The sequence below is a fragment of the Oncorhynchus keta genome, chromosome 24 (genome assembly GCF_023373465.1).
Source record: "Oncorhynchus keta strain PuntledgeMale-10-30-2019 chromosome 24, Oket_V2, whole genome shotgun sequence".
In the NCBI taxonomy this organism is placed as follows: Eukaryota; Metazoa; Chordata; class Actinopteri; order Salmoniformes; family Salmonidae; genus Oncorhynchus; species Oncorhynchus keta.
Window position 1 is genome coordinate 36344494 of NC_068444.1, and position 24338 is coordinate 36368831.

A 24338-nucleotide genomic window follows, 5' to 3' on the forward strand; every position below is an offset into this window, starting at 1 on the left:
GCTGCGATTTTTATACCCATAGTAACTAGTTTGCCAACGCTTCTGAAATTTCTGGCCAATTTTTTTTTTTTTTTTTAAATGTGCGAGATAGTCCTATCCTTTGTAAAAATGTCTTCCACATCGTATCCTCAGCCAACAGCATGCAGGGTTATTTTAGGTTTTATCTAGTAATGATGGGGTGCATCACAATCTTTCCCCAAACTTTATGACCATTGGGATAGAACAATGGTGTTCGTCTTCAAGTAATAATCCTCTATTGTTGCTCACACCAAAGTCTCCCGCTTCCCTCTGCCCAGACAACCAGTTGGCACAGGGCGTGTGTGTGTGTGTGTGTGTGTGTGTGTGTGTGTGTGTGTGTGTGTGTGTGTGTGTGTGTGTGTGTGTGTGTGTGTGTGTGTGTGTGTGTGTGTGTGTGTGTGTGTGTGTGTGTGTGTGAGTGTTTTTGTGTAGGCTAACATACTCCAATATGTAAGTAAAAAGTGAAAGCAATCACTGTAAAAGCACTCGTTGAAAAATGTTACTGTGCTAAAAGATAACAGTGACTGATTAATGTAATGTGATGCGGTAGCCTCTCATTAAGTATTTGTGCAATCCCCTGAGCCATCGCCTACAAAGTTTCAATAATGAAACCAATACTCACCAATAACTGAGCTTTCATGCAAGAGTAAAACTCTCTGCGGCTGGCTAGTGCACTGTTACCAGCTGGAAGACCATGATAAAGCACCGAACAGCAGAGCGCAGTCCAGCACAGCACAGCAGAGTTCAGCACAGAGCTGTTAAGTACGGAATAGCACAGCTCAGAACAGCATAGTTCAGCACAGAACAGCTCAGTATAGTCCACTGCATGACACGGAACAGCACAGCGCAGCAGAGTTCAGCACAAAACAGTTAAGCCGTAGCACAGCTCAGAACAGAATAGTTCAGCTCAGCAGAGAACAGCACAGCAACACACAGGTCAGCACAGCACACTGCTAACCTCAGTACTATTCCTCAGTATGTTTGATGATGTATTCTTCCTTTAGCTCAAACTGGCACCGGGTTATTCGCTGTTCCCTCCAGATCAGATAGACCTGTTTATTTGAGGAAGTGTCGCCTAACAGCTGTATCATTCAGCCTGAGAGCCGTAGTCTTGTCAGGGTTTGAAATTGCCAAGTGCCATGTCATCAGAAACCATAATTGGAATTTGTCCTAAGAACTTTGGAGGTTTTAGAGTTTCATTTTTCCTGCTCACCTTTACCACTCTGTTTTAAGAATTGAGAGACATTCTTTTTTTTTAGCAATCTGATCAAATCCAAATGAAATCAAATCCAATATTATTTGTCACATCCGCAGAATACAACAGGTGTCGACTTCACTGTGAAATGCTTACCTGCAAGCCCTTAACCAACAATGCAGTTTTAAGAAAATTGAGTTTAGAATATATATTTTATTATTAACATTTTTTAAGTAACACAATAAAATAACAACAAGGAGGCTATATACAGGGGGTACAGTACCAAGTCAATGTACGGGGGTACAGGTTAGTCAAAATAATTTGCACATGGGTAAAGTGACTGCATTGATAATAAACAGTGAGTAGCAGCAGTGTAAAAACAAATGTCAATGCAAATACTCCGGGTGGCCATTTAATTAATTGTTGACCAGTTTAATGGCTTGAGGGTAGAAGATGTTAAGGAGCTTTGTAGACCTAGACTTGGCGCCCTGGTATCGCTTGCCATGTGGTAACAGAGAGAACAGTCTATGACTTTGACAATTGACTATGACAATATTTTGGGCCTTCCTCTGACACCGCCTAGTATATAGGTCCTGGATGGCGGAAGCTTGGCCCCAGCGATATACTGGGCTGTACTGTCAGATGCTGAGCAGTTGCCATACCAGGCGGTGATGCAACCGGTCAGGATGCTCTCGATGGTGCAGCTGTATAACTTTTTGAGGATCTTGGGACCCATGCCAAATCTTTTCAGTCTCTTGAGGTGGAAAAGGCGTTGTCGTGCCCTCTTCACAACTTTCTTGGTGTGTTTGGACCATGATAGTTTGTTGGTGATGTGGACACCAAGGAACTTGAAACTCTCAACCCGCTCCACTACAGCCCCGTCAATGTGAATGGGTGCATGTTCGGCCTTCCTTTTCCTGTAGTCCACGATCCTCCCCTTTGTCTTGCTCACGTTGAGGGAGATATTGTTTTTCTGGTACCACACTGCCAGTTCTCTGACCTCCTTCCAAATGGCTGTCTCATCGTTGTCAGTGATCAGGCTTACCACCACTGTGTCGTCAGCAATCTTAATGATGGTGTTGGAGTCGTGCTTGGCCACACAGTCGTGGGAGAACAGGGAGTAGAGGAGGGGACTAAGCACGCACCCCTGAGGGGCCCTGTGTTGAGGATCAGCGTGGCAGATGTGCTGTTGCCTACCCTTACCACCTGTGGGTGGCCTGTCAGGAGGTCCAAGATACAGTTGGAGAGGGAGGTGTTTAGACCAAGGGTCCTTAGCTTAGTAATGAGCTTTGTGGGCACTATCGTGTTGCATGCTGAACTGTAGTCACATAGGTGTGAGAATGCTGGTGTTCCTTTTGTCCAGGTGGGAAAGGGCAGTGTGAAGTGCGATTGAGATTGCGTCATCTGTGGATCTGTTCAGACGGTATGCGAATTGAAGTGTGTCTAGGGTTTCTGTGATGATTTGGTTGATGTGAGCCATGACCAGCCTTTCAAAGCACTTCATTGCTACTGACATGAGTGCCAGGGGGCGGTAGTAATTTAGGCAGGTTACCTTCGCTTTCTTGGGCACAGGTACTATGGTGGTCTGCTTGAATAATGTAGGTATTATAGACTCGGTCAGGGAGAGGTTGAACATGTCAGTGAAGACACTTGCCAGTTGGTCCGGCGCATGCTCTGGGTACGCGTCCTGGCAATCTGTCTGGCCCTGCAGCCTTGTGAATGATGACCTGTTTAAATGCTCTCATGCATGCTTCCGTGTTGCTTGCCTCGAAGCAAGCAGAAAAGGCATTTAGCTCGTCGGCTATGCTCGCATCACTGGGCAGCTCGCGGCTGGGTTTCCCTTTGTAGTCTAATATTTTTCAAACCCTTCCACATCCGACCGGCATTGGATTCTAGTCTGTGCTAATAAAACAGTCCTGTAGCATAGTATCCTCGTCGTCTGACCACTTGCGTATTGAGCGAGTCACTAGTACTTCCCGCTATAGTTTTTGCTAGTAAGCAGGAATCAGGAGGATAGAATTATGGTCAGATTTTCCAAATGGAGGGTGAGGGGAAGGTTTATATGTGTCTGTGTGTGTGGAGTAAAGGTGGTCTAGAGTTTTTTTCCCCTCTGGTTGCACATGTGGCATGCTGGTAGAAATTAAGTAAAATGGATTTAAGTTTGCCTGCATTAAAGTCCCCGGCCACTTGGAGCGCTGCTTCTGGATGAGCATTTTCCTGTTTGCTTATGGCCTTATACAGCTCATTGAGTGCGGTCTTGCTGCCAGCATTGGTTTGTGTTGGTAAATAGATGGCTACTTGAAATATAGATGAAAACTCTTTTGGTAGATAGTGTAGTCTACAGCTTATCAAGAAGTACTCTACCTCAGGCGAGCAATACCTCGAGACTACCTTAATATTAGACATTGCTCACCAATTATTATTGACAAATAGACACATACCCCCACCCCTCGTCTTACCGGATGTAGCTGTTTTGTCCTGCCGATGCACAGAAAAGCCAGCCAACTGTATAATAACTGTGTCGTCGTTCAGCCATGACTCGGTGAAACATAAGATAATACAGTTTTTAATGTCCCATTGGTAGGATAGTGTCGAACGGAGCTCATCCAGTTTATTCACCAGTGATTGCACGTTGGCCAATAGAACGGATGGTAGAGCCGGGTTACCCTCTTGCCGGTGAATTCTCACAAGGCACACTGATCCCCGCCCCCTGTATTTCCTTATTTTCGTTATGCAAATGACAGGGATTTGTCTGGGAGCAACATTATATAATCTTTGCCCAGTTCGAGGTGAGTAATCTCGGTTCTGATATCCAGAAGCTCTTTTCGGTCATAAGAGACGGTAGCATCAACATTATGTACAAAATAAGTTACAAACAAATGTGAAAAAACACACAAAATAGCACATTTGTTTTGGAGCCTGTAAAATAGCAGCCATCCCCTCCGGCAGCCATTTTTATTGATAAGGCAATGTCTTATCGATTGACTGTGCCTGTCTGACAGTATGTTAATACAGCAGGATCAACTCTGTTTTTGTCAAAAACCATCAGAATATGAAATAATAGTGCAAAGAAGATCCAGAAGACTTCTCTGAATGCAAATATTGGTGTGCTGCTCCCTTCAGCCCTAATTCTGTGGGACGTGGTTTTAGCATTCTGTTAGCATTTCGATCACTTGGAGTTGGCCTTGTCCTGGCAGTCACCGAATGATTAAAACACTGAGAACAAGCACGCTTGTCTGGGAGTTACTATGCTGAGTTAAATTATGGATTAGTCTCACATACGAATGCTTCCTAGTCAGTCAGCGCCTCAATGTGTTTCCCCTCTCCATCATTACCATGAAGATATCCATGTGGATGTGTCTCGATGGGTTTTTAATTCCGATACATATTCAGTCAGCGTATGTTCACTTGATTTCATTCAAATGACAAATGGCACTGAATCTGTTATGCTACCCACCCTGAAAGACACCCTTCCCGCCAGTCAGAATACAACCACAGCTACAACAACCACTACCCACCTAATGATGGCTTAGTGCTTAAAATAATCATTTTGCCTCTGTCTTGCCATGAGGATTTGTACTGTTATGTTGTTGGGAGCTGGTAGAGGTTTTTATAGTGCTAACTTGTCTCAGACTAAAACGGAGACAAGAGCCTCATAATGTCAAGGGTAGAGCATTGCATGGGAAACTCAGAGGAGAAAACAACACTGACGTTTTCTCTCCCCACCGCCACATCCTGCTGGAACAGTGGAGGAGCCCGCAGCGCTATCCTGTCAAGACTTTGAAGTGTGGTGTTGCTAAGCACTATAGACATTAAGAAATACTAAAGGGATGTCTCTGGATTCCGGTTTCCGCTAGCACTTACCACTGTGTTTACCTGTGGGCTTTTTTTTTAGCTGCTTCCGCCATTGTTTTGTGCGGAAGATCACAATGGTGGCAAAATAAGTAGCTTTAATTCGAAAAGTTAATGGGGGAGAGCTTTGAACATCCCAGTGGGACAAATGGTGTTTTATCTCCGGCTCAACTGAGGATCATTGTGCTTTTCCCGCTGTTTGATGCTTGTTAGCGTGTTCTTTTTTTTCCTTTTAAAAAAACAAAACAATCTTAGTCTTGTTTTATCCATGTGATCGGTTGTGTTCTATGTGGAAGTTCACAGTCAGATACTGCTTCACGCACACACACACACACACACACACACACACACACACACACACACACACACACACACACACACACACACACACACACACACACACACACACACACACACACACACACACACACACACACACACACACTAGTGAAGCTTAAGAGTATTAATTAGCAAAGGCACATTAAAGGGTCTGTTCACTTTATCTAATGAAAAAACAACATTGGTATGCCAATCATGATTAGAGTTGTAAGAGCAGTGTAGTCTTCATTACTGTAAGTCGTTTTTAAGCCAATAGGCCCTGTTTAGTCAGTGTGATGAATTCATATCTCTGTGTAAATTGATTTTTAGTAAGGTTATTGCTCTCAATCTTGCAATTTTCTTTTTACCATTGGTCACCATCCTTGTCTTCCTTTTCTCTCCTGTGACTGTGACTCTCCGGGTCTAACCCGTTGTTCGTGACATGACAGAACATGTCATGGGTTATATAGTGTCTCTACTGTATACATGCAGTATATCATGCATTAGCATTGTTTGACTGTTTCCTAGATATTCTCAACAGGCTGTTCAAAAGTTCATTCCTCAATGGTTTCTCTGAAGGTGTTTGATCATTTCTCTCTCCCTCCTGCCCCCCCCTCTTCTCTATAGATGATGGCTTCAGACGGAGTTCAGGAGAGCCCTACAGTGACCGTTCATATCACAGTGATTGATGCCAACGACAACACACCAACCTTCCTCAACTCCTCCTACAGTGTTCATGTTTACACAGACATTCAGCCAGGGGAAACAGTATTACAGGTAATCAATACGCTATACTCACTCGCTGTTTTCCCAAACAAACCACCCACTTAGAGTAATAGCGTTAGTAAACCTAATTTATTAATGAATTATAGCCGGAATAATTGTGGCAGCAGACTGTTTGGCTTAGCTCTCAGCAGGCTGCTGCCAGAGGCTGTTCCCCTCTGTGCCCAGGGAAGATTGTGGGTAATTTGTTATAACCCCTGTTTTGCAGTCTGAGCATGAGCCCAGTTCAGTCGCAGGGAACAAAAGACTGACAGAAAAGGTCAAGTCCAGGCAGTTAAATCTCTGTTTCCGATCAGAAGACTTCCTCTCATAGCAAGCCAGGTTAGGCTGGTTAGGCTTCAGAAACATGCGTTGATAAGGACAGTTATGAGTTAACTCTTTGTCTGCTGAATGACTTAATGAGTCAGAGACATCTTTGAGTTACAGTACGTAAAGTCCTAGAATGGCATATGGGGAAAATTACACTAAAGATGTTGTAGTCATGCTTTTGTTTAGTCACATACTGTAGCTTTCTGTTTGTTTTAAACACATTCATGTTTTGAGGTTTCTATTCATGTGTGGCCACTTATTTACACATCACAGTGTGTTGAATATGAAGTACTATATGTTAATAATAATAATAATAATAATAAGATGATGCTAATGTTAAAAGGTATTTCTGTGTTTGATTTTGATAGTAGTCTCTACCTTCTTATTTCAAATTTGCTGACTATATATGCTATTGATTTGTAATACGCCCCGAACACGAGACGTTTAATTACGCATTAGATATGTTTAAGAATAATATCAGCGCTGAATTTGCATGTTCCTTGAAATGTGGGGGGAAAATTGGTATAGATTGCCTTCCCCTAGTGATGTCCCTGGGCCTAGGACGACTGTGGACACTGTCGATGGAGACTTACGGGGAAATGATGTGGCTCCTCTCCTGTATCCCTTTCAGCTGACGGCCCTGGATGCTGACGAGGGCCCCAACGGGCTGGTGACCTACAAGATCCTGGCGGGGAATCAAGGCCACTTCGCCATCAATAACCGCTCGGGAGTGATCACTGTGATGCCTGGCATCTCCCTGGCCGTGGGACGCTCCTATTCCCTGACCGTGAAGGCCATGGATAACGGCCCAGAGTCCCAGAGGAGGTGAGGCTATTAGGGAGCCCTGGGGGGGCCCGAGGGATGGGAGGCTGGAGGGGAGGATGGGGAGGGCTGGGTGTTGGGGAGACTGAGCAGGGCTGTGGAGAGGTAGAGTGGTGGTGGTGGCTGGAAACTGGTGGAGACTGTAAAGGCTGAGAGCCACAGAGGACCAGGTACTTTCCATTGCGTTTGCAGCAGCCACAGCCTCCCTCCCTTGCTGCCGTTCTCCCTCTTTCCCTCTGTCACCCCCCCCCTCTCCCTTTTTTATGTATCTCTCTCTCTCTGCCCCTCTCTCTTGCTCTCTTAAATCGATAGTGTTCTGCAGGGTAACACATTCTGCTGTGGAAATATCCCTGTAACAATGTGCTGATAGATATTACTCTCAGGACTGACCCATCTGGTACCCAAAGCGGAAATGAGAGGCTTTTCACAATAATTGGCAATGCCCACCCTCCCAACTCAATTCAATCTGTGTCGCCTTTGTGCCCTCTGTAATGCTTGGTGGCCACAGAATCAATATAGCTCAATACACTAACATAGAAAGAGATTTTTTTGCAGGAAATGTAGTGAATTGGGAACTAACTGGTGCCTGAGTTCAATAGGAAAAACATTAAGGCACCCACTGGGGGGTTTCTGTGGCCTCAGTTCACTGGTGGGTTTCTGTGGCCTCAGTCCACTGGGGGGGGTTTCTGTGGTCTTAGTTCACTGGGGGGTTTCTGTGGCAGCAGTTTTTGGAATTTCGTCTTCCCTGAAACACGGCCAGGTAAAAGTTTCATCGCACAAAGAACCTTGGAAGCCTTTCTTTTGAGAAGTAAAGGACAGAGACACAAAATTAAAACTGTGATGATGATTATTAGGGGTGTGAATACGTAAAAAGTCTGGAGTGCCATCTTGTCGAGCAGGGAAATAAATGCTGATAATAGCAAAGCCAGCAGGTGTGTAATTATTTGCATTGGCCAGATGGAGCTTCAACCATGGACGGTTGAAAACCCAGAGAAAAAAAAACGAAACATTTCACTGCTCAGGTTCAAAGTTTTACGAGAGGGAGAGTTGGCCCTGGCTTACAGGGCACTGTTTGTTGCATGTATAGGATCAGAACATGCTGCCGATCCATCAAAACCATTTGAGTCATGTTTAGCAGGTTTTGATTCATGCCCCATTGGGAAAAAGTCTTCAAATAACAAGTCTCAAGAAGTCCCCCATATTGTCTTTCTGAAATTGACTTGTAAAAGTGTTTGTAATCATTCAATGATGTTTATGTTCAGGCCCGACTCAGACACTTGGGGCTTAATGTTCTGTACACAAATGTCATTTCACTTTTGTTTGGTGATGAACCAGGTGAGAACAGCATCCAGCGACGCTGTTCGTTCGCGCGTACAATGATGTCTGAGTGAAGAAACAGTGTTGGTTGTTTGAAATAACGTCTTTGTTTTTGTAATGTCGCAAATGGACGTGGCTCTTTCGGCCAACTCTGGATTTCAGCCTACGTACAGTACCCAGCAGCTGTTTGATCTACAGTCATATGGATCTTCTTTCAAAACACACCCTAACAAACCCGAAACAAACACCCACAGCCAATAACATTGCATCTGTGTGTACCCTACATCCCACACACCAAGTGTCATACTGTAAACAAAACCCTCCCACAGTCTCGGTCTTTCAGAATCTAAGCTCTTGGAGGACAGTTAAAGTTGATAAAAGTGCTTCTTGATTGTAAAAATGTACACCAACGAATTTAACCCGCGTTCATCTGGGTTTTTACCACCAGAATTAATTGAACACCCATCCCCCATCCTTATCTCCCCTCCCAGGAGCTCCATCACCACCGTGTACATTGAGGTGCTCCCACCCAACAACCAGAGCCCCCCACGCTTTCCCCGCTTCCTCTACAGCCTGGAGGTCAGCGAGGCCATGAGGACCGGCGCCACTCTCCTCCACCTGCAGGTGAGCCTGGGGACGAGGCTTCTTCACAATACCACACTGTTCTTTAGTTCAGACCTAGCGTGATGAACTCTGAACTCTTATCTAGAGGGTGACATTTGGCGTCGGCGGTGGGATCCCCTTCGGAACATTTCGTGTATACAGCTGATGAGCTCTTAACAATGGCTTCTTTTTTAGTCTGTACTAAAAGGGACTGAGACCAATGTTACTGTCTATTCTGTTTGAGAAGAAATGGTTTGAGCTGTTTATTTAGACCACTCAGACTGTAGACGTCACTACTGTGTTGTTGTCCGCTAATACTACCAAACTATTGTTTGTAATGCATCAACTAGAAATGGACCCGGATACTGCTGAGTAAAGTCATTTAGAATTCTTCATTGTCTGTTGTGCAATTGGGTTTGATTTGACATGAACAAGGCTCTCTGTCTCTGTGTCTCCACAGGCGAAGGACCGTGAAAGAGATCCTATTACCTATAGCATCCAGAGCGGAGATTCCCACCACCTCTTCGAGCTCTCCCGAACGTGCGTAAGCTTATTTTAGTCATCAACAACACCTACCTGTATTATCGTGGAGGATTTATTCATGAAACTTTGCCGGCGGTAGTGTTACCCTGTTACAGAGGAGTCGATATAGGGGAAAGGGTTTTGGATTGTGTTTTGCCATGATGTGTGATCTGTAGTAAACTGAATTGCTCTCTCAGAAGCTCTCCGCGAGACACGAGGGGCTGAAAATGTAGATACAATTCTCCCTAGCATCTCAAATACATAATTAATAAGTGATAAATGAATAAAAACCAAAACAATTCTCTCCCAGTTTGAAAATCAGACCAAATATCAGATTATACAGTAGTCGTCCCAAGGTTACTCTGAGCTTCACTTTTGGTATTGGCGGGAAAAGTATTGGTGCCTTGGCTTGGAGTAAATATTTCCTCTTACAATTTCATAGATTTAATCCAAGCCTGCAATAAGATTTGCTGGAATTTTTTTTAGGGAGCACTGTTCTATGTTTAGCGGCGAAGGAAGCCTTCTCCCCCTGGGGCTATGGAGTAGAGCTATTACTCATACTCAACAATTAGACCCAGAGCTTGAATGGCCCTGATTTATTTATAAAAAATGCTACCCTGTCCCCCTAGTGGCACAGCGGTCTAAGGCACTGCATCGTGCTTGTGGTGTCACTACAGACCTGGGTTTGATCCCAGGCTGTGTCACAACCGGCCGTGACCGGGAGTCCCATAGGGTGACACCCGATTGGCCCTGCGCCATCCGGGGTAGGGGAGGGTTTGGCCAGGGGGGCTTTACTTGGTTCATTGCGCTCTAGCGACTCCTTGTGGTGGGCCGGACGCCTGCAGGCTGACTTCAGTCGTCAGTTGAATGGTGTTTCCTCCGACACATTGGTGTAGCTGGCTTCCAGGTTAAGGGGGCGCGTGTTAAGAAGCGCGGTTTGGCAGGTCATGTTTCGGAGGAAGCATAACTCGACCTTCACCTCTCCCGAGCTCGTTGGGGAGCGATGAGACAAGACCGTAATTGAAGATATATATTTTTTATTTACATTTTGTATTATTTGAACCTTTATTTAACTAGGCAAGTCAGTTAAGAACAAATTCTTATTTACAATGACGGCCTAGGAACAGTGGGTTAACTGCCTTGTTCAGGGGCAGATCGACAGATTATTACCTTGTCAGCTCAGGGATTTGATCCAACAACCTTTATGTTACTGGCGCATATATCACAAAATTGGGGAGAAAAGGGGGGTAAAATACAAAAAAGTATAATAATATGGGGACCCGGACCCGAGAACAATCAGACCCCGAATGGACCCGACTACCGACTACAACCGGACCTAGACCCGACCATACCCAAATGTAACAAAAAATAATGGTTTATTTATTTTTTTGTCATTTAGCAAAGGCTCTTATCCAGAGCAACTTACAGGTGCAATTAGGGTTTAGTGCCTTGCTGAAGGGCACATCAACATATTTTTTACCTAGTCAGCTCTGAGATTTGAACCAGCAACCTTTACAGTTACTGGCCCAATGCTCTTAACTGCTAGGCTACCTGGCAAGCAGCTACTTTTGTTAACAAATATTTCTTTATATCTTTGCTAGGCCTTCTACAAATCAATAAATATGCTCTAGGCCGTCGTTGGGTCCATTCAGATCCACTCGGGTCTATCAGCTCTAGTTACATAGACCCGATAACCGATAGCAATCAAACAGGACTCGACCCGCACCTGATGGACAAGTTTGAATTTTGGACCCGAACCCACTCGGTCTTGGGTTGGGTCTCAGGTAGACCTCTAAGAGCTATCCCTCTGCTCTCTCTCTATCTCTCTCCATCTTCCCCCCCCACCCTCTCTCTCTCTTTCTCTCTCCATTTTTCTCTGCAATAACCAGCACATTGCCATGCAGACATAACTGTGCTACCGGAGGGCACTTCAATCAAAGCTCCAAACTCAAATTGTCATCGTGCCTCCCCTGTTGCAGACTGTCAGGTTCAAGAAATTGCATACACCACAACTCCAAAATGTTAATAAGCCCTGCGCCTGTCTCCGTCTCCACAATGAAGAGGCAAATGAAAACAATAGGGGACAAGCTCCCCAGTCCTAGAGGGGATGAGCTAAAGTTTATCCCATTATATAGCCCCTATTTATGGATACATCCCGATAGATTCACGTGCCTATCACAACACATTGTATCCCCATTGTCATACCACTGAGCCAGTTCTTGCATATTTATCTGTTTCTTTCGAAAGAAAGCTCTTTTTATCCAACTGGTACAGCTAAGGAGTTGATTGTTTACAAGACAGTCTTACAAGTTACCCATTCGATTGCTTTGTATTAGACGTAAAACGTCAGCGTGTCAAGACTTTAAGTCCGCTGTAGAGGTGACTGTGATCAGAGACCTGCCTGCGTCTCATCGCCAGCGTAATGCCAGAAACGGGCAGGCCTTACAGATCACAATCTGTTGAATAACCTCTGCTCTGTGTTGCCTCTTAGTGGGCCTCAGATGATATCTTTAATACTCTCTTAGTTATTCAGCACTTCAAAACAACACCCTTGTGAATGAGGTTCTCTCACATGCTGGATCTGATCCAGTTTGCTTTTCCAGCTGCTAATAATCATGATATTTCATTCAGCATGGCATTATCATCATCCTTGATATTTTCGAATGGGAGGATGATTGTGTGTGTGTGTGTGTGTGTGCGTGTAGAGACAATGCTCTCTATGAATAGCTTATAAATATACATGAGGGCCGTGGCGGCAGCATTTGAGGTGCCGCCTTGCGTTTGTCTAAGTCATTTTAACAGGGGCATATCATTCCACTATGGTCCTCACGGAGCTCGTATCCCTCTTAGGATGTGTGCACCCGGTCTCTTAGAATCGTCTGATTATGAACCGTTAAAAATACTGAGTTAAAAAGTAGCTCTAATATCTGATTAATGCGTGTCTAAATGACTGCTGGTGAGTAGCCATCAGAAAACTACAAGTAGAGGGACAATCGAGATGCGTGGTCGGCCGACGCGTTTCCTTAGGTGGCTGTACATTGCCCTCTAGTTTGGGCTCATCTCTGAGAGCTGTCGAGAACATTAAAGGGTTATTTGGCTGTCCCCGTAGGAGTACCCTTTGGAGAACCCTTTTTGGTTATAGGTAGAACACTTTGGATTCCGGGGTGGAACCCAAAAGGGCTCTCTACCTGGAAATAAAGTGGTTCTACCTGGAACCAAAAAGGGTTCTCTTATGGCGACAGTCGAATAACCCTTTTGGAACCTTTTTGTTCTACGAGTGTAGAGCTGACAGCAGATAATCATCCCATGTATTGAAACACTCAGGGATCGCTCTGTGAGAGGGCTGAAACCACTGCTGTATGCATGCTAAGAGTGCCCCACACCGAATGACCATGCACTGTAAATTCTACAAAGCATGTGTGTGTGTTAGGCTACAGTAGTTTGTCAAAGTGCCAACATATAACTCTCCTCTGTCGGCAGAACGAGAGAAGGAGCTTCCGTTTCATTCTAATGTGCTGGCGGGTCCACATGCCCCAAAGTATCCGACGTGCATGTAATTGAATAGCCAGATTTACATAAACCCCCATTATAAACCACATACAAGCAAAAAAAATAAACGGTGGTTTTGCATTAGAAGGAAAAAATAATCTGCTTACACTGACAAAGTTGTGATTTTGGGCCAATTGAAACCTGTCTCAATTGTGATTCAATCATTTGTTGAAATGTTCACATTCACAATGTCTGAATGCAGACTTTGATGCAAGAATTTCTGTCTCCTTCACGTCATCTTGTTTTTGTGTGGGTATTGTTTATCACTACATGAGATCTGTTTGATTTAGGAACCCTGAAAGCTTCTGGCTCAGCGGGAAGCAGAGTCAGTGGGAAAGTTTCACGAAAGCTGCAAATGGACTGTATTGAATGATGTGAGTGTGTCGTGGTCTGGTGGTGGTTTAGTGAAAAAGAACCACCGTGTCTCCGTCTCTTCTCCCCAGGTCAGGGCTTTTGGTCCTGGGCAAACCGCTGGACAGGGAGACAGAGGATCGCTACACTCTCATTGTAACTGCCTCAGATGGCCATCCGGACGGGGTAAGCCTGCGTCAATTGACCTTCTATCCATCTATTCGTTCATCTATTCTCCGTCATAAATTATTTCATTTATCCATTAATCTGTGTGCTGTCTCACCATCAATCAATTTATTGTGTTCATTCATCTATTCGATCCATTCAGTTAAGTGGATGGCAGGTTGTGTATCTAGCCTTTTTTACTGTGTTGGAGGTCTGCAGTCCATTGTTTCGATAGGATCCTGGCCAAACTGGAGGAGCAGTGATTTATGTACAGTAAATGATAATAACAAGGAATAAGATGTTGCATAACAGTAACGGGGGTTGTTAGGTGAAAATCGGGGTTGATTTCAAATCCAGTCTAATAATGCAATAGCGGTATTTGTCATCAATCATGGCCCCCTTTAATGGTTGTATCCAGTGTTGAGAAAATGTGAATGGTCTCAAAAACCTTTATCACTCTAATGACGGCTAAAGATATTGCCTTGTCGTTGCATATCCCGATGTCCAAAACATCTCTTTCGATATCACACTTAACGAGGAAGCCAGCAGACCGATTCATGTGGCATTATTCTCTTTGATGCCAGCGGCGGCATATTTAATGCAGGTGTGACACGTTACCGCGGCTGACCTTTATGGAAATGAATACAAACGTCTCTCTTCCGGCACACTCTGATACCTGAAGCACCTCCCCCGAGATTGAATCACTTAATTGGCCAATATTCTCAGAGCTGGTCTCTCTCACCTAGTGGAGAGGGGACCTCTCATCCTCTTCTTAAAAGAGTAGTCCAGTGTGGTTGGTTGTCTCATGCAAGTAAAATGAGACAGCGGACAGTGAGTACCAGTAAAACCTCCCTCCTCTGCGCTCGCCAGCATTCTCCTCCCCTCTGTGCCCCCCACGTTTCCACTTATTCTATAAGACATTGAGCAAAGTTTAAACTGCAGCCTGAGCGGGTAGGGTAAAGGCAGAGACTGAGGCCTTTAAAATTCATTGACCTTTCCAAATCAGCTGGTCATTAGCCAAGCTAATAAACAGTCCTGTAGGGACTAGGGAAGGCTTTCTGGCTTAGGAGACACACACACACACACACACACACACACACACACACACACACACACACACACACACAGCATATGTACACAGACGCACGCACACACACACACACACACACACACACACACACACACACACACACACACACACACACACACACACACACACACACACACACACACACACACACACACACACACACACACACACACACACACACACACACACCACTGTCACTGACTCTCCAGAATTGTTTGACCTCCCTTCCTGGTGATGTTTCCTACTGGATGGGGCGTGTATTTCTCTAGGCACCTGCAGGTGTGCCAGAGGGGCCTGGAGGGCCCGGGGCTAGCCAATATTATCTGATGAGGACCACATGAGAGGGAGACCGACAGTATCTATTATACAGTCATATCAGAGGTGTCAGATAACACTCTGTTACAGATGATAAATACTGGTTGTACTGTTTGGTCTTAAAGGGGCAATCATCAGTTCTTACATCCATCTTTGAACATCCATTTAATTATATGGATGTTCATTGATTCTTGAAGAATTTGACTAGTAAATGCCTCGTGAGCTTAGTTCAACTGTCGTACCCCATCAAAACCTTTTTTCCTCCAATATTTTTAAACAAAGTAAATATTAACAAACGCTATATAGCCTCAAAACATGGTTAAAGCTGTCATTTTGATATCATGGATGGTCCAGTTTTTGTATCCTTTACTTGGTCTATGAATTTGAGAGTGGTCACACTCTCCAACCCCACCCCTTAGCATTTTACTAAATGGGGGGTGGGGAGTATGCCTTGTTATTGGTCCTAAATAAAGCGTGAGTGTTTACCTTTTTCAAAGTGCACATGCTGTGCACCATTGTTTTCATGTCAAACAATAGTCCTGAATTTCTGACATGACAAAACAGTGGAAAATAACACAAACCTTGTTTTTGGATTATTCCTCACTTTTTCATTCCCCTGAGTGTGTCGTGGGAAGGAATATCTTTTGATGTTCTTTCAAAGCTACATGCGGAGAAGAAAATGAGGAAGTGAGACATTAGGAAGGGATGATGCAAAGTGAAGGGATCGACCTGCTGTGAGGGCACACCTGCACACTTTTCTCCCCTCCATTCTTCCGCTGACGAAGGGAAGCCATATGTTCTGGGCTAATGGCGGTTTAGTCTTTCCCGTAGGCTGGTGCTCTAACGTACGGCCTGATTTGGGTTACCGGTGTGAATACAAGAGCCACCGCTAAGGAATTAGCTATAGCTCTATCTTCCTAACGACCCACTGGTTGCTAATTTATTCTGTGCTGTAATTGGTTGTTTAAAAAAAAATGTTGAATCGTTGGGCTGTTAGACAAAAGACGGAGAACCTCTGAATGATGCAACCATCTGTCTGGCTCTGACAATTACTGTATTATCTGGTCATTCAATGAGGAATTGACCTGTTTGGATATTGTGTTTTGTTTGATAGCCGCAGTTTCTTCACAAAGGAGGAGATTGGGGGCTTTGGTCTTTGTGATCCATCACAGACCTCATTAATCAGCATCAACATGATGGCCCAGAGCCTTATTAAATGTTCTGCTCTGATACCGCCAGCCTAAAAACGAGCTAATTGGAGAATCCATCATATTTGTGAAACAGTCCGTCAGTAAGAACACACCCAGTCAGTCTGTAGCGTCACAGACCACGGATGAAACCTTTAAGGGCTGAGATGTTAGATGACCGGCAGTGATCAGTCTTCCTTCCTCCCACCGTCTGGTAATGGTTCAGGATCACTTTAAATTGAAGAGAAGTCACGGTGATGGGTTATGTACAGATTAACTTTCCACACTGAAATGTTGGCTTTTAAATACCACACCTCTATAGAAAGCAGGCTTAATGTGGATCTGACACCGTTTAACCAAACAGATAATCAGTATATTGGTCTAAAATATCACGTTTGCAGTTTGTGCTTTAAAACCAATTTCATAAGAGGTAAAAAAAAAAAAGAAGTTACATTTCAGATCACTTTATTGTTCAATTGCACATAAGGTCCAACCAAAACTTTGGACAAAAAATGCAGTGATTGGGAGCCTCAACACAATCGATCTAGCGATGCAGTAGCGATGTGGTTAAGGCTATACCTTATCTATTATGTATGGTCTACTTATTTAGCAAGCTAGCTATATGACTTGATAGCTAAGTCATTTAACTCGCTAGAACCTAAAATGACACAGAGCCTTGTAGCGAGCTGGCAGGATGTCATGTTGTTATTGGGCTGGGGGGCACTGCAGGAGGCCGAGCAGGCTACTATTCCCCATCTGAGAAGTTTTACTGTCCTCCGTGCTAGATTTGAACTCATATGGTTCAGGCTAACGTTGTTGTTGTTCTGGATAGGCAACTGAAGGAGAGATGTTGCGCTGTTCCGTTGCCTGTCCAGTGGAGTGCAACATCAAAGTGCTGTTGGCATGGCTTATTTGCCTAATCTAGCAGTGATTGGTTATGGCACACCGGTCTGTGTAGATTCTGGCCCAGGACAAGACCGACAAGTTTGTATTCCTTTTTATTTACTACATTTCTATGAATGGCTCAACGCGCATGGCTGCTTTCCCATTAATATTACTATTAGAAAGCTCACCAATTCCTGACTCTACGTCATTTCCAAACGTTCTATGAAATGTATGAAAACATGACATTCTATGTTCTTGCTTCTCACACAATGAAAAATGTTGTCTTATTTTTCCCTAGGTTGTACATTATATGAGCATATTTGAATAAGATTTGATGGTACTAAATATGTCAGTTCCACTTTAAGTAGTGTGATGGAGTACCTTGATTAATTAACTTGCCTTCTTTGCACTAAACACTCGCACTTGTCTTTTCTTACTAGCACAGACTTTGCTGATAACTACTTTTATTGAGGAAAAATGTACTTCCTATGACTGTGATATGTGGTTGTCCCAGCTAGCTATCTTAAGATGGATGCGCCAACTGTAAATTACTCTGGATAAGAGCGTCTGCTAAATGACAAATAAATTGAATGTGATTACCTGCACCTGTTGACCTGGATGAGCTTCCTGGATTCTGTTATTCTATCGGGGGAAACGTGTAGCTAGAAGTCAAAAGGGCATTGATTTGATTCATTCAGTTTTATAAAAGCCTTGAACTCCATGTTTTTATTTTCTATAATAGACTGCAAGTCGCTATGGTCACAGGATGCTTTCGTAGCCAGCTCAAGATTATCCGGAGCCGGGTACTGCGATTGCCGTCCCTGTGTCCTGGTTTCTGAAGAGATTTCATGTGCTATATCTACACGGCTCAGTAGTCTTGTTAATCAAGTGATAATTTCGACAAGATGCACCGTCTGAAAGAACCTACGACTAAATGTGTTGGGTTTGGGAGCATCTCGTTGTCATATCAAACACAAAAATGCTAATTCACCTAAAGCTGAGGAGATTTGTCATTCATCACACGATGGCGAATGCAAATACATCAGCGTTCTTGCAAGAGCTATAGCAGTTAATCAGGTAACAAGTGGATTTGTTGATGAAAACCCACCCAGGCTCCGAATAATGAAACCAAATGTATTATTTGATTAGAGAGTTTAAGAATGACATAGAATGTATTCACGCACATGCTGATTGGGTCAGGCATGACATACGGAGAAGTCTGCGGTGCTTTTAAGCTACTGTTTCAGAGAAAGAACTCCTGCTGATTTGCTCTTGCCAGAGGCTTTGTTTCGAAGCAGAGATCAATAACTGTGTTGTTTTTATCCTGCGCTTCCAGACCTCCACGGCGACTGTGAATGTTGTGGTCACTGATGTCAACGACAATGACCCCGTCTTCGATCCACTCGTGCCCCAAAACGTAACAGTTACAGAGGAGGAGGCCAACTCTTTTGTGGGCCAAGTAAAGGTAAGTCTGCGTTTATGTATGCCACACTGTTTACTGTGTGGCATTTACTGTATCGTCCACATTGCTGGCTCATACATAGCCCCTTGTATGATGCACTCATGTTAAGATCTGTCTGATGAATAAGTCAGTGTACTGTTGCTGGCTTGCCCTGTAGAGTAATGTTTCTGTTGCACTGAATCTATCAACATGTAAATTGCAGCTTGTATAAGCAGGCATACTGTCCATGGGGCCTTTGACATTGAAATAGTCTGTCCCATGCGATTTAACTTATCTGTACCTGACCTGCAGCAGTACACCCTACTGTTCCTTTGTGGCTCTGGTGGCTCTCTCCCGCTGACTCTCCCTGTCCCATTTGGCTAATTGTAATCAGAGGCCCGCAGGGAGGTGATGGCCGAGTGCCAATGGCCCCACTCTATGCTCGGCCTGACGATCCCCCCCAGCATGTGTGCCCAGCTGCCAGGAGGCCCAGAGCAGAGCGGGCCCAGGCGGCTGATGGCCCCCCGCGAGCTCCCTGCCCGTGCCGCTGTTAATCATTTTCCAATTTAATAAATGTAATTTAAATCATTTGTCACCTTCAGGGACATTCTATAATGAGTAGCTTTGTTGGGCTCTGTTAAGCTGCGAGGAGTTGTAATTAGTGGTGTAGTTTAATAGGGCCGGGGATTGTTAGTGGAATAAGCGTAGGATAATGCAGTCAGACATCTTTGGAGGGAGTCGTGCGGCTTTGTGTGGTGTTGCGCGGCGCAGTACTGCGCACCGCTGTGTTGTGGATCATAAGATGAATGTTTACCTGGGTGAAGAGTTGGAGGGAAAGTGGCTGGAGCTGCATTGACTGCTGGGAATAATTGATGATCGATGCACACACTCTGGTGTGTATGTGTGATCAGCACTTCACCCATACTGTCTCAGTATATGATCAGCCAAGTGGGATTTGCAACAATACGTGTATCGAAACGTGTATCGAATACAAGTTCTTCCTCAATCTGGGAACGCATCGAGCACAGCAGGTTCATACAGGAAGCCCGAGTGTTTGAGTCGGCTGATATTGCACCAGTTAGATTCATCATACCCCGATGTGGCAGTCTATTTAGTGGACCAGGTTTCTGCTTCCACATTCTCAGATGGCTGCCACGCGCACGCTGTGCGCTGGCGTTCTCGGTGGCACGCTGTGCGCTGGCGTTCTCGGTGGCACGCTATTGTTGTAACATGCGCGACTCGCCATGCCAGAATGTTTTCTGTTTTCCCACCCCGGCCTCCACCTGTTTGGACTCTGCTTGTAATTATTGTGTATGCTCTGGCAGCCAGCCACCACGACGGAGCCAAGACTAACAAATGGTTAAACGAATACGTGTGGCGTTTCCTGTCTGAAATGGATATTAGTAGAGGTGGTGGGTTACCGCCATGTGCGTTATGGTGTTATTTATGCAACATTCCTGTCAACAATAATAATAATAATATTAGTAAAGTTGATCCATGTGATCCAAGGTACTGTCTGCAAGACAAATGAGTTGACTTGGCACATTCAGTGGTGTGCTCCTGAGAGGCCTTTTGCTCTGCTTATCAAGCCATCAAGACACATTACTGTTTTCACTTAACGAAAGAGAGAGAGAGCTTCACAGACAAGTGAAGCAGAAATCACTGTACTCTTTCTGGCTCAGCATGCCCTCTCTTCCTCACTAGATAATGAAACTATCCCCATATTGTAGTGTTTACCAGTTGGGCTCTGGTGTGATGAACGGTGTAAGACATAGCTCAGAGTCTCTGCAAATCAAATCAAATCGAATTGTATTTGTGACAGGTGTGGAACACAACACAACTTACAGTGAAATGCTTACTTACAAGCCCTTAACCAACAATGCAGTTTTTTAAAAATACCTACAACAACAAAAAAGAAGAAAGGAAAGAAATAAAAGTAACAAATAATTAAAGAGCAGCAGTAAAATAACAATAGCGAGGCTATATACAAGGGGTACCGGTACAGAGTCAATGTGCAGGGACCACGGTTAGTTGAGGTAATATGTACATGTAGGTAGAGTTAAAGTGCGTAAAAGAGAGTGGGGAGGGCAATGCAAATAGTCTGGCTAGCAATTTGATTAAATGTTCAGGAGTCTTATGGCTTGGGGGGTAGAAACTCTTTAGAAGCCTCTTGGACTTAGACTTGGTGCTCCGGTACCACTTGCCATGCGGTAGCAGAGAGAACAATCTATGACTAGGGTGGCTGGAGTCATTGACCATTTTTAGGGCCTTGCCTCTGACTCCACCTGGTATAGAGTGCCTGGTTGGCAGGAAGCTTGGCCCCAGTGATGTACTGGGCCGTACACATTACCCTCTGTAGTGCTTTGCGGTCGGAGGCCGAGCATTTGCCCTACCAGGCAGTGATGCAACCAGTCAGGCTGATCTTGATGGTGCAGCTTTAGAACCTTTTGAGGATCTGAGGACCCATGCCAAATACTTTCAGTCTCTTGAAGGGGATTAGGTTTTGTCGTGCCCTCTTCACAACTGTCTTGGTGTGCTTGGACCATGTTGGTGTCCACATCACTAACAAACTAAGGAACTTGAAGCTCTCAACCTGCTCCACTACAGCCCTGTCTCAGAGAATGTTGCTCAGTCTTTCTTTTCCTGTAGTCCACAATCATCTCCTTTGTCTTGATCACGTTGAGAGAGGTAGATGTCCTGGGGCCAGATGGACAGGTTTCTGACTTCCTCCCTATAGGCTGTCTCGTTGTTGTCGGTGATCAGGCCAACCACTGTTGTCATCGGAAATCTTAATGATGGTGTTGGAGTCGTGCCCGGACGTGCAGTCATGAGGGAACAGGGAGTACAGGAGGGACTGAGCACGCACCCCTGAGGGGCCCCCGTGTTGAGGATCAGCATGGCAAATGTGTTGTTATTTACCCTTACCATCTGGGGGTGGCCCGTTAGGAAGTGCAGGATCGAGTTGCAGAGGGAGGTGTTTAATCCCAGGGTCCTTAGCTTAGTGATGAGCTTTGAGGGCACTACAGATGTGAGTGCTACGGGTCGGTAGTCATTTAGGCGGGTTACCTTAGTAATCCTGGGCACAGGGACTATGGTGGTCTGCTTGAAATATGTTGGTATTACAGACTCCGACAGGGAGAGTTTGAAAATGTCAGTGAAGACACTTGCCAGTTGGTCAGTGCATGCTCAGTACACGTCCTGGTAATCCATCTGGCCCTGCGGACTTGTGAATGTTGACCTGTTTAAAGGTCTTACTCACATCGGCTGCGGAGAGCGTGATCACACAGTCATCCGGTACAGCTGATGCTCTCATGCATGTTTCGGTGTTGCTTGCCTCGAAGTGAGCATAGAAGTAATTTAGCTCGTCTGGTAGGCTTGTGTCACTGGGCAGCTCTCAGCTGTGCTTCCCTTTGCAGTTTGTAATAGTTTGTAAGCCCTGCTACGTTGGTGCCATTGTAGTACGATTCAATCTTAGTCCTGTATTGACGCTTTGCCTGTTTGATGGTTCGTCGGAGGGCATAGATACAGGTTTCACCGATGTAGAATCTTAATTTGAGCCAGTTTGCTGCAGCTGGAAAAGAATCCTGCAGGAACATAAAATGTTAATTATTATGTGGATTGTTACAGTTGAAGTCAGAAGTTTGCATACAAAATACATTTAAACTCAGTTTTTCACAATTCCTGACATTTAGTCCTAGTAAAAATTCATTGTCTTAGGTCAGTTAGTATCACCACTTTTATTTTAAGAATGTGAAATGTCAGGATAATAGTAGAGATTTATTTCAGCTTTTATTTTTTTCATCACATTCTCAGTGGGTCAGAAGTTTACCTACACTCAATTCATATTTGGTAGCATTGCCTTTAAATTGATTAACTTGGGTCAAACATTTTGGGTAGCTTTCCACAAGCTTCCCACAATACGTTGGGTGAATTTTGTCAACTTTGGGAGTATGCATGGGGTCATTGATCATTTGGAAGACCCATTTGCGACCAAGCTTTAACTTCCTGACTGATGTCTTGAGATGTTGCTTCAATATATCCACATAATTTTTCTTCGTCATGATACAATCTATTTTGTGAAGTGCACCAGTCCCTCCTGCAGCAATGCACCCCCACAACATGATGCTGCCACCCCCGTGCTTCACGGTTGGGATGGTGTTCTTCGGCTTTCAAGCCTCCCCCTTTTTCCTCCAAACATAACGATGGTCATTATGGCCAAACAGTTCTATTTTTGTTTCATCAGACCAGAGAACATTTCTCCAAAAAGTACGATCTTTGTCCCCATGTGCAGTTGCAAACCGTAGTCTGCAGGCTGTTTACTTTGGGCACGTCATTCAGACAGGATGTGGAGAAAAAACGTTGACATTTGTGGAGTGGTTGAAAAACAAGTTTTAATGACTCCAACCTAAGTGTATGTAAACTTCCGACTTCAACCCTAAGTATTGGAAATGTTCGTAAGGAAAAATCAAGTCTGAAATTTGAAATGGACTATATTTTAATTTTATTCCCTGCATTGCAGAAAAGTTATCCTGTAGCAGGGTGATCAAATCATTAACTTTTAAAGGTCGACTCTGGGCACGAAAAATGGTCCAACTCCTCCTCTTTCTCAATTTATTGTGGTGTGCATTTGGTGCGTCATCGATGTGACACTCTGGTTCGTTAGCTAAGTTAGCCACTTGTAGTGTTGACGTCATTTCGCCGGATTTGTTTTTGACGGAAGCTGTAGAGATCGGTAAGAAATGGCATTTCTGTGGCCAAATATCTTATTGATCCATTATCCATTTTTTTTTAAACATGCTTTAAATTAACTGGTATGATGGTGCATTGATAAGTTATACAGGTAAAAGCCGATATTTAGTATTTATGCCCAAAGTCGACCATTGCTGAGAAGGTGAATGCTTCCATAACCAGGTCATGGTTGCTTTAGCAGCTGATAGAAACGTATTGAACTCATGCCATCACTGACTGGAGAGTTATCTTCATTATGTTGGCTTGACGATTGGGTTTTCAGACTTCAGTCGAGTCAACATGTTCCTTATTATTCTCATGGTATCTTACTGATCTCCTGCAGGATGTTGTGTTCCATACACAACAACAGCAGGGGCAGCATTTCCGTATTGTTTTCCATTTTTTTGCACCGCATTGCAATATGCTTTGAGTGAAGGCAATCTCCATTTTTATTTTTATGAAAATTACAAACTGATCCTGTCTCAGTATTACCACCAAGATTGCTTCATTTACATTTCCTCAATGTATTTCATTCTCTGGTGGAAAATAAATGTTCTGTACGACTCCAACAATGTCTCTGAAAATAAACATTTTGTGTCCACTCTCCCTTTTATCACAATAATGATATGACCCAGATGCAGACACGGGAGGCGGATAGTACAGTTCTCAGATGATTTATTAGAAACACGGGGCAGGCAAAGGGCAGGTCGAGGGCAGGCAGAGGTTTGTAATCAGGTCAGTGAGACAGTTACAGGACGGCACTCAGGGTCAGGGAAGTTAGAATGGTCGGAATCGGGAAAAACTAGGAAACAGAACTAGAGAAACAGGAAGGCGGGAAAGAATGCTGGTAAGACCTGACAAGATGAACTGACAACAAAAAAATAGAGA

General features: G+C 44.3%; 1 protein-coding gene across 1 annotated transcript in view; it reads left to right on the plus strand.

Annotated features, from left to right (window-relative positions):
• The window catches only part of pcdh15b (protocadherin-related 15b), a 219146-nt gene that overhangs the window by 116410 nt on the left and 78398 nt on the right, over positions 1-24338 (plus strand). The window contains exons 15-20 of the mRNA XM_052478256.1: positions 6011-6160; positions 7107-7300; positions 9106-9238; positions 9678-9757; positions 13732-13825; positions 18618-18746. Coding sequence (XP_052334216.1) covers positions 6011-6160; positions 7107-7300; positions 9106-9238; positions 9678-9757; positions 13732-13825; positions 18618-18746 — 780 coding nt within the window. The remainder of the gene's footprint in view (positions 1-6010; positions 6161-7106; positions 7301-9105; positions 9239-9677; positions 9758-13731; positions 13826-18617; positions 18747-24338) is intronic.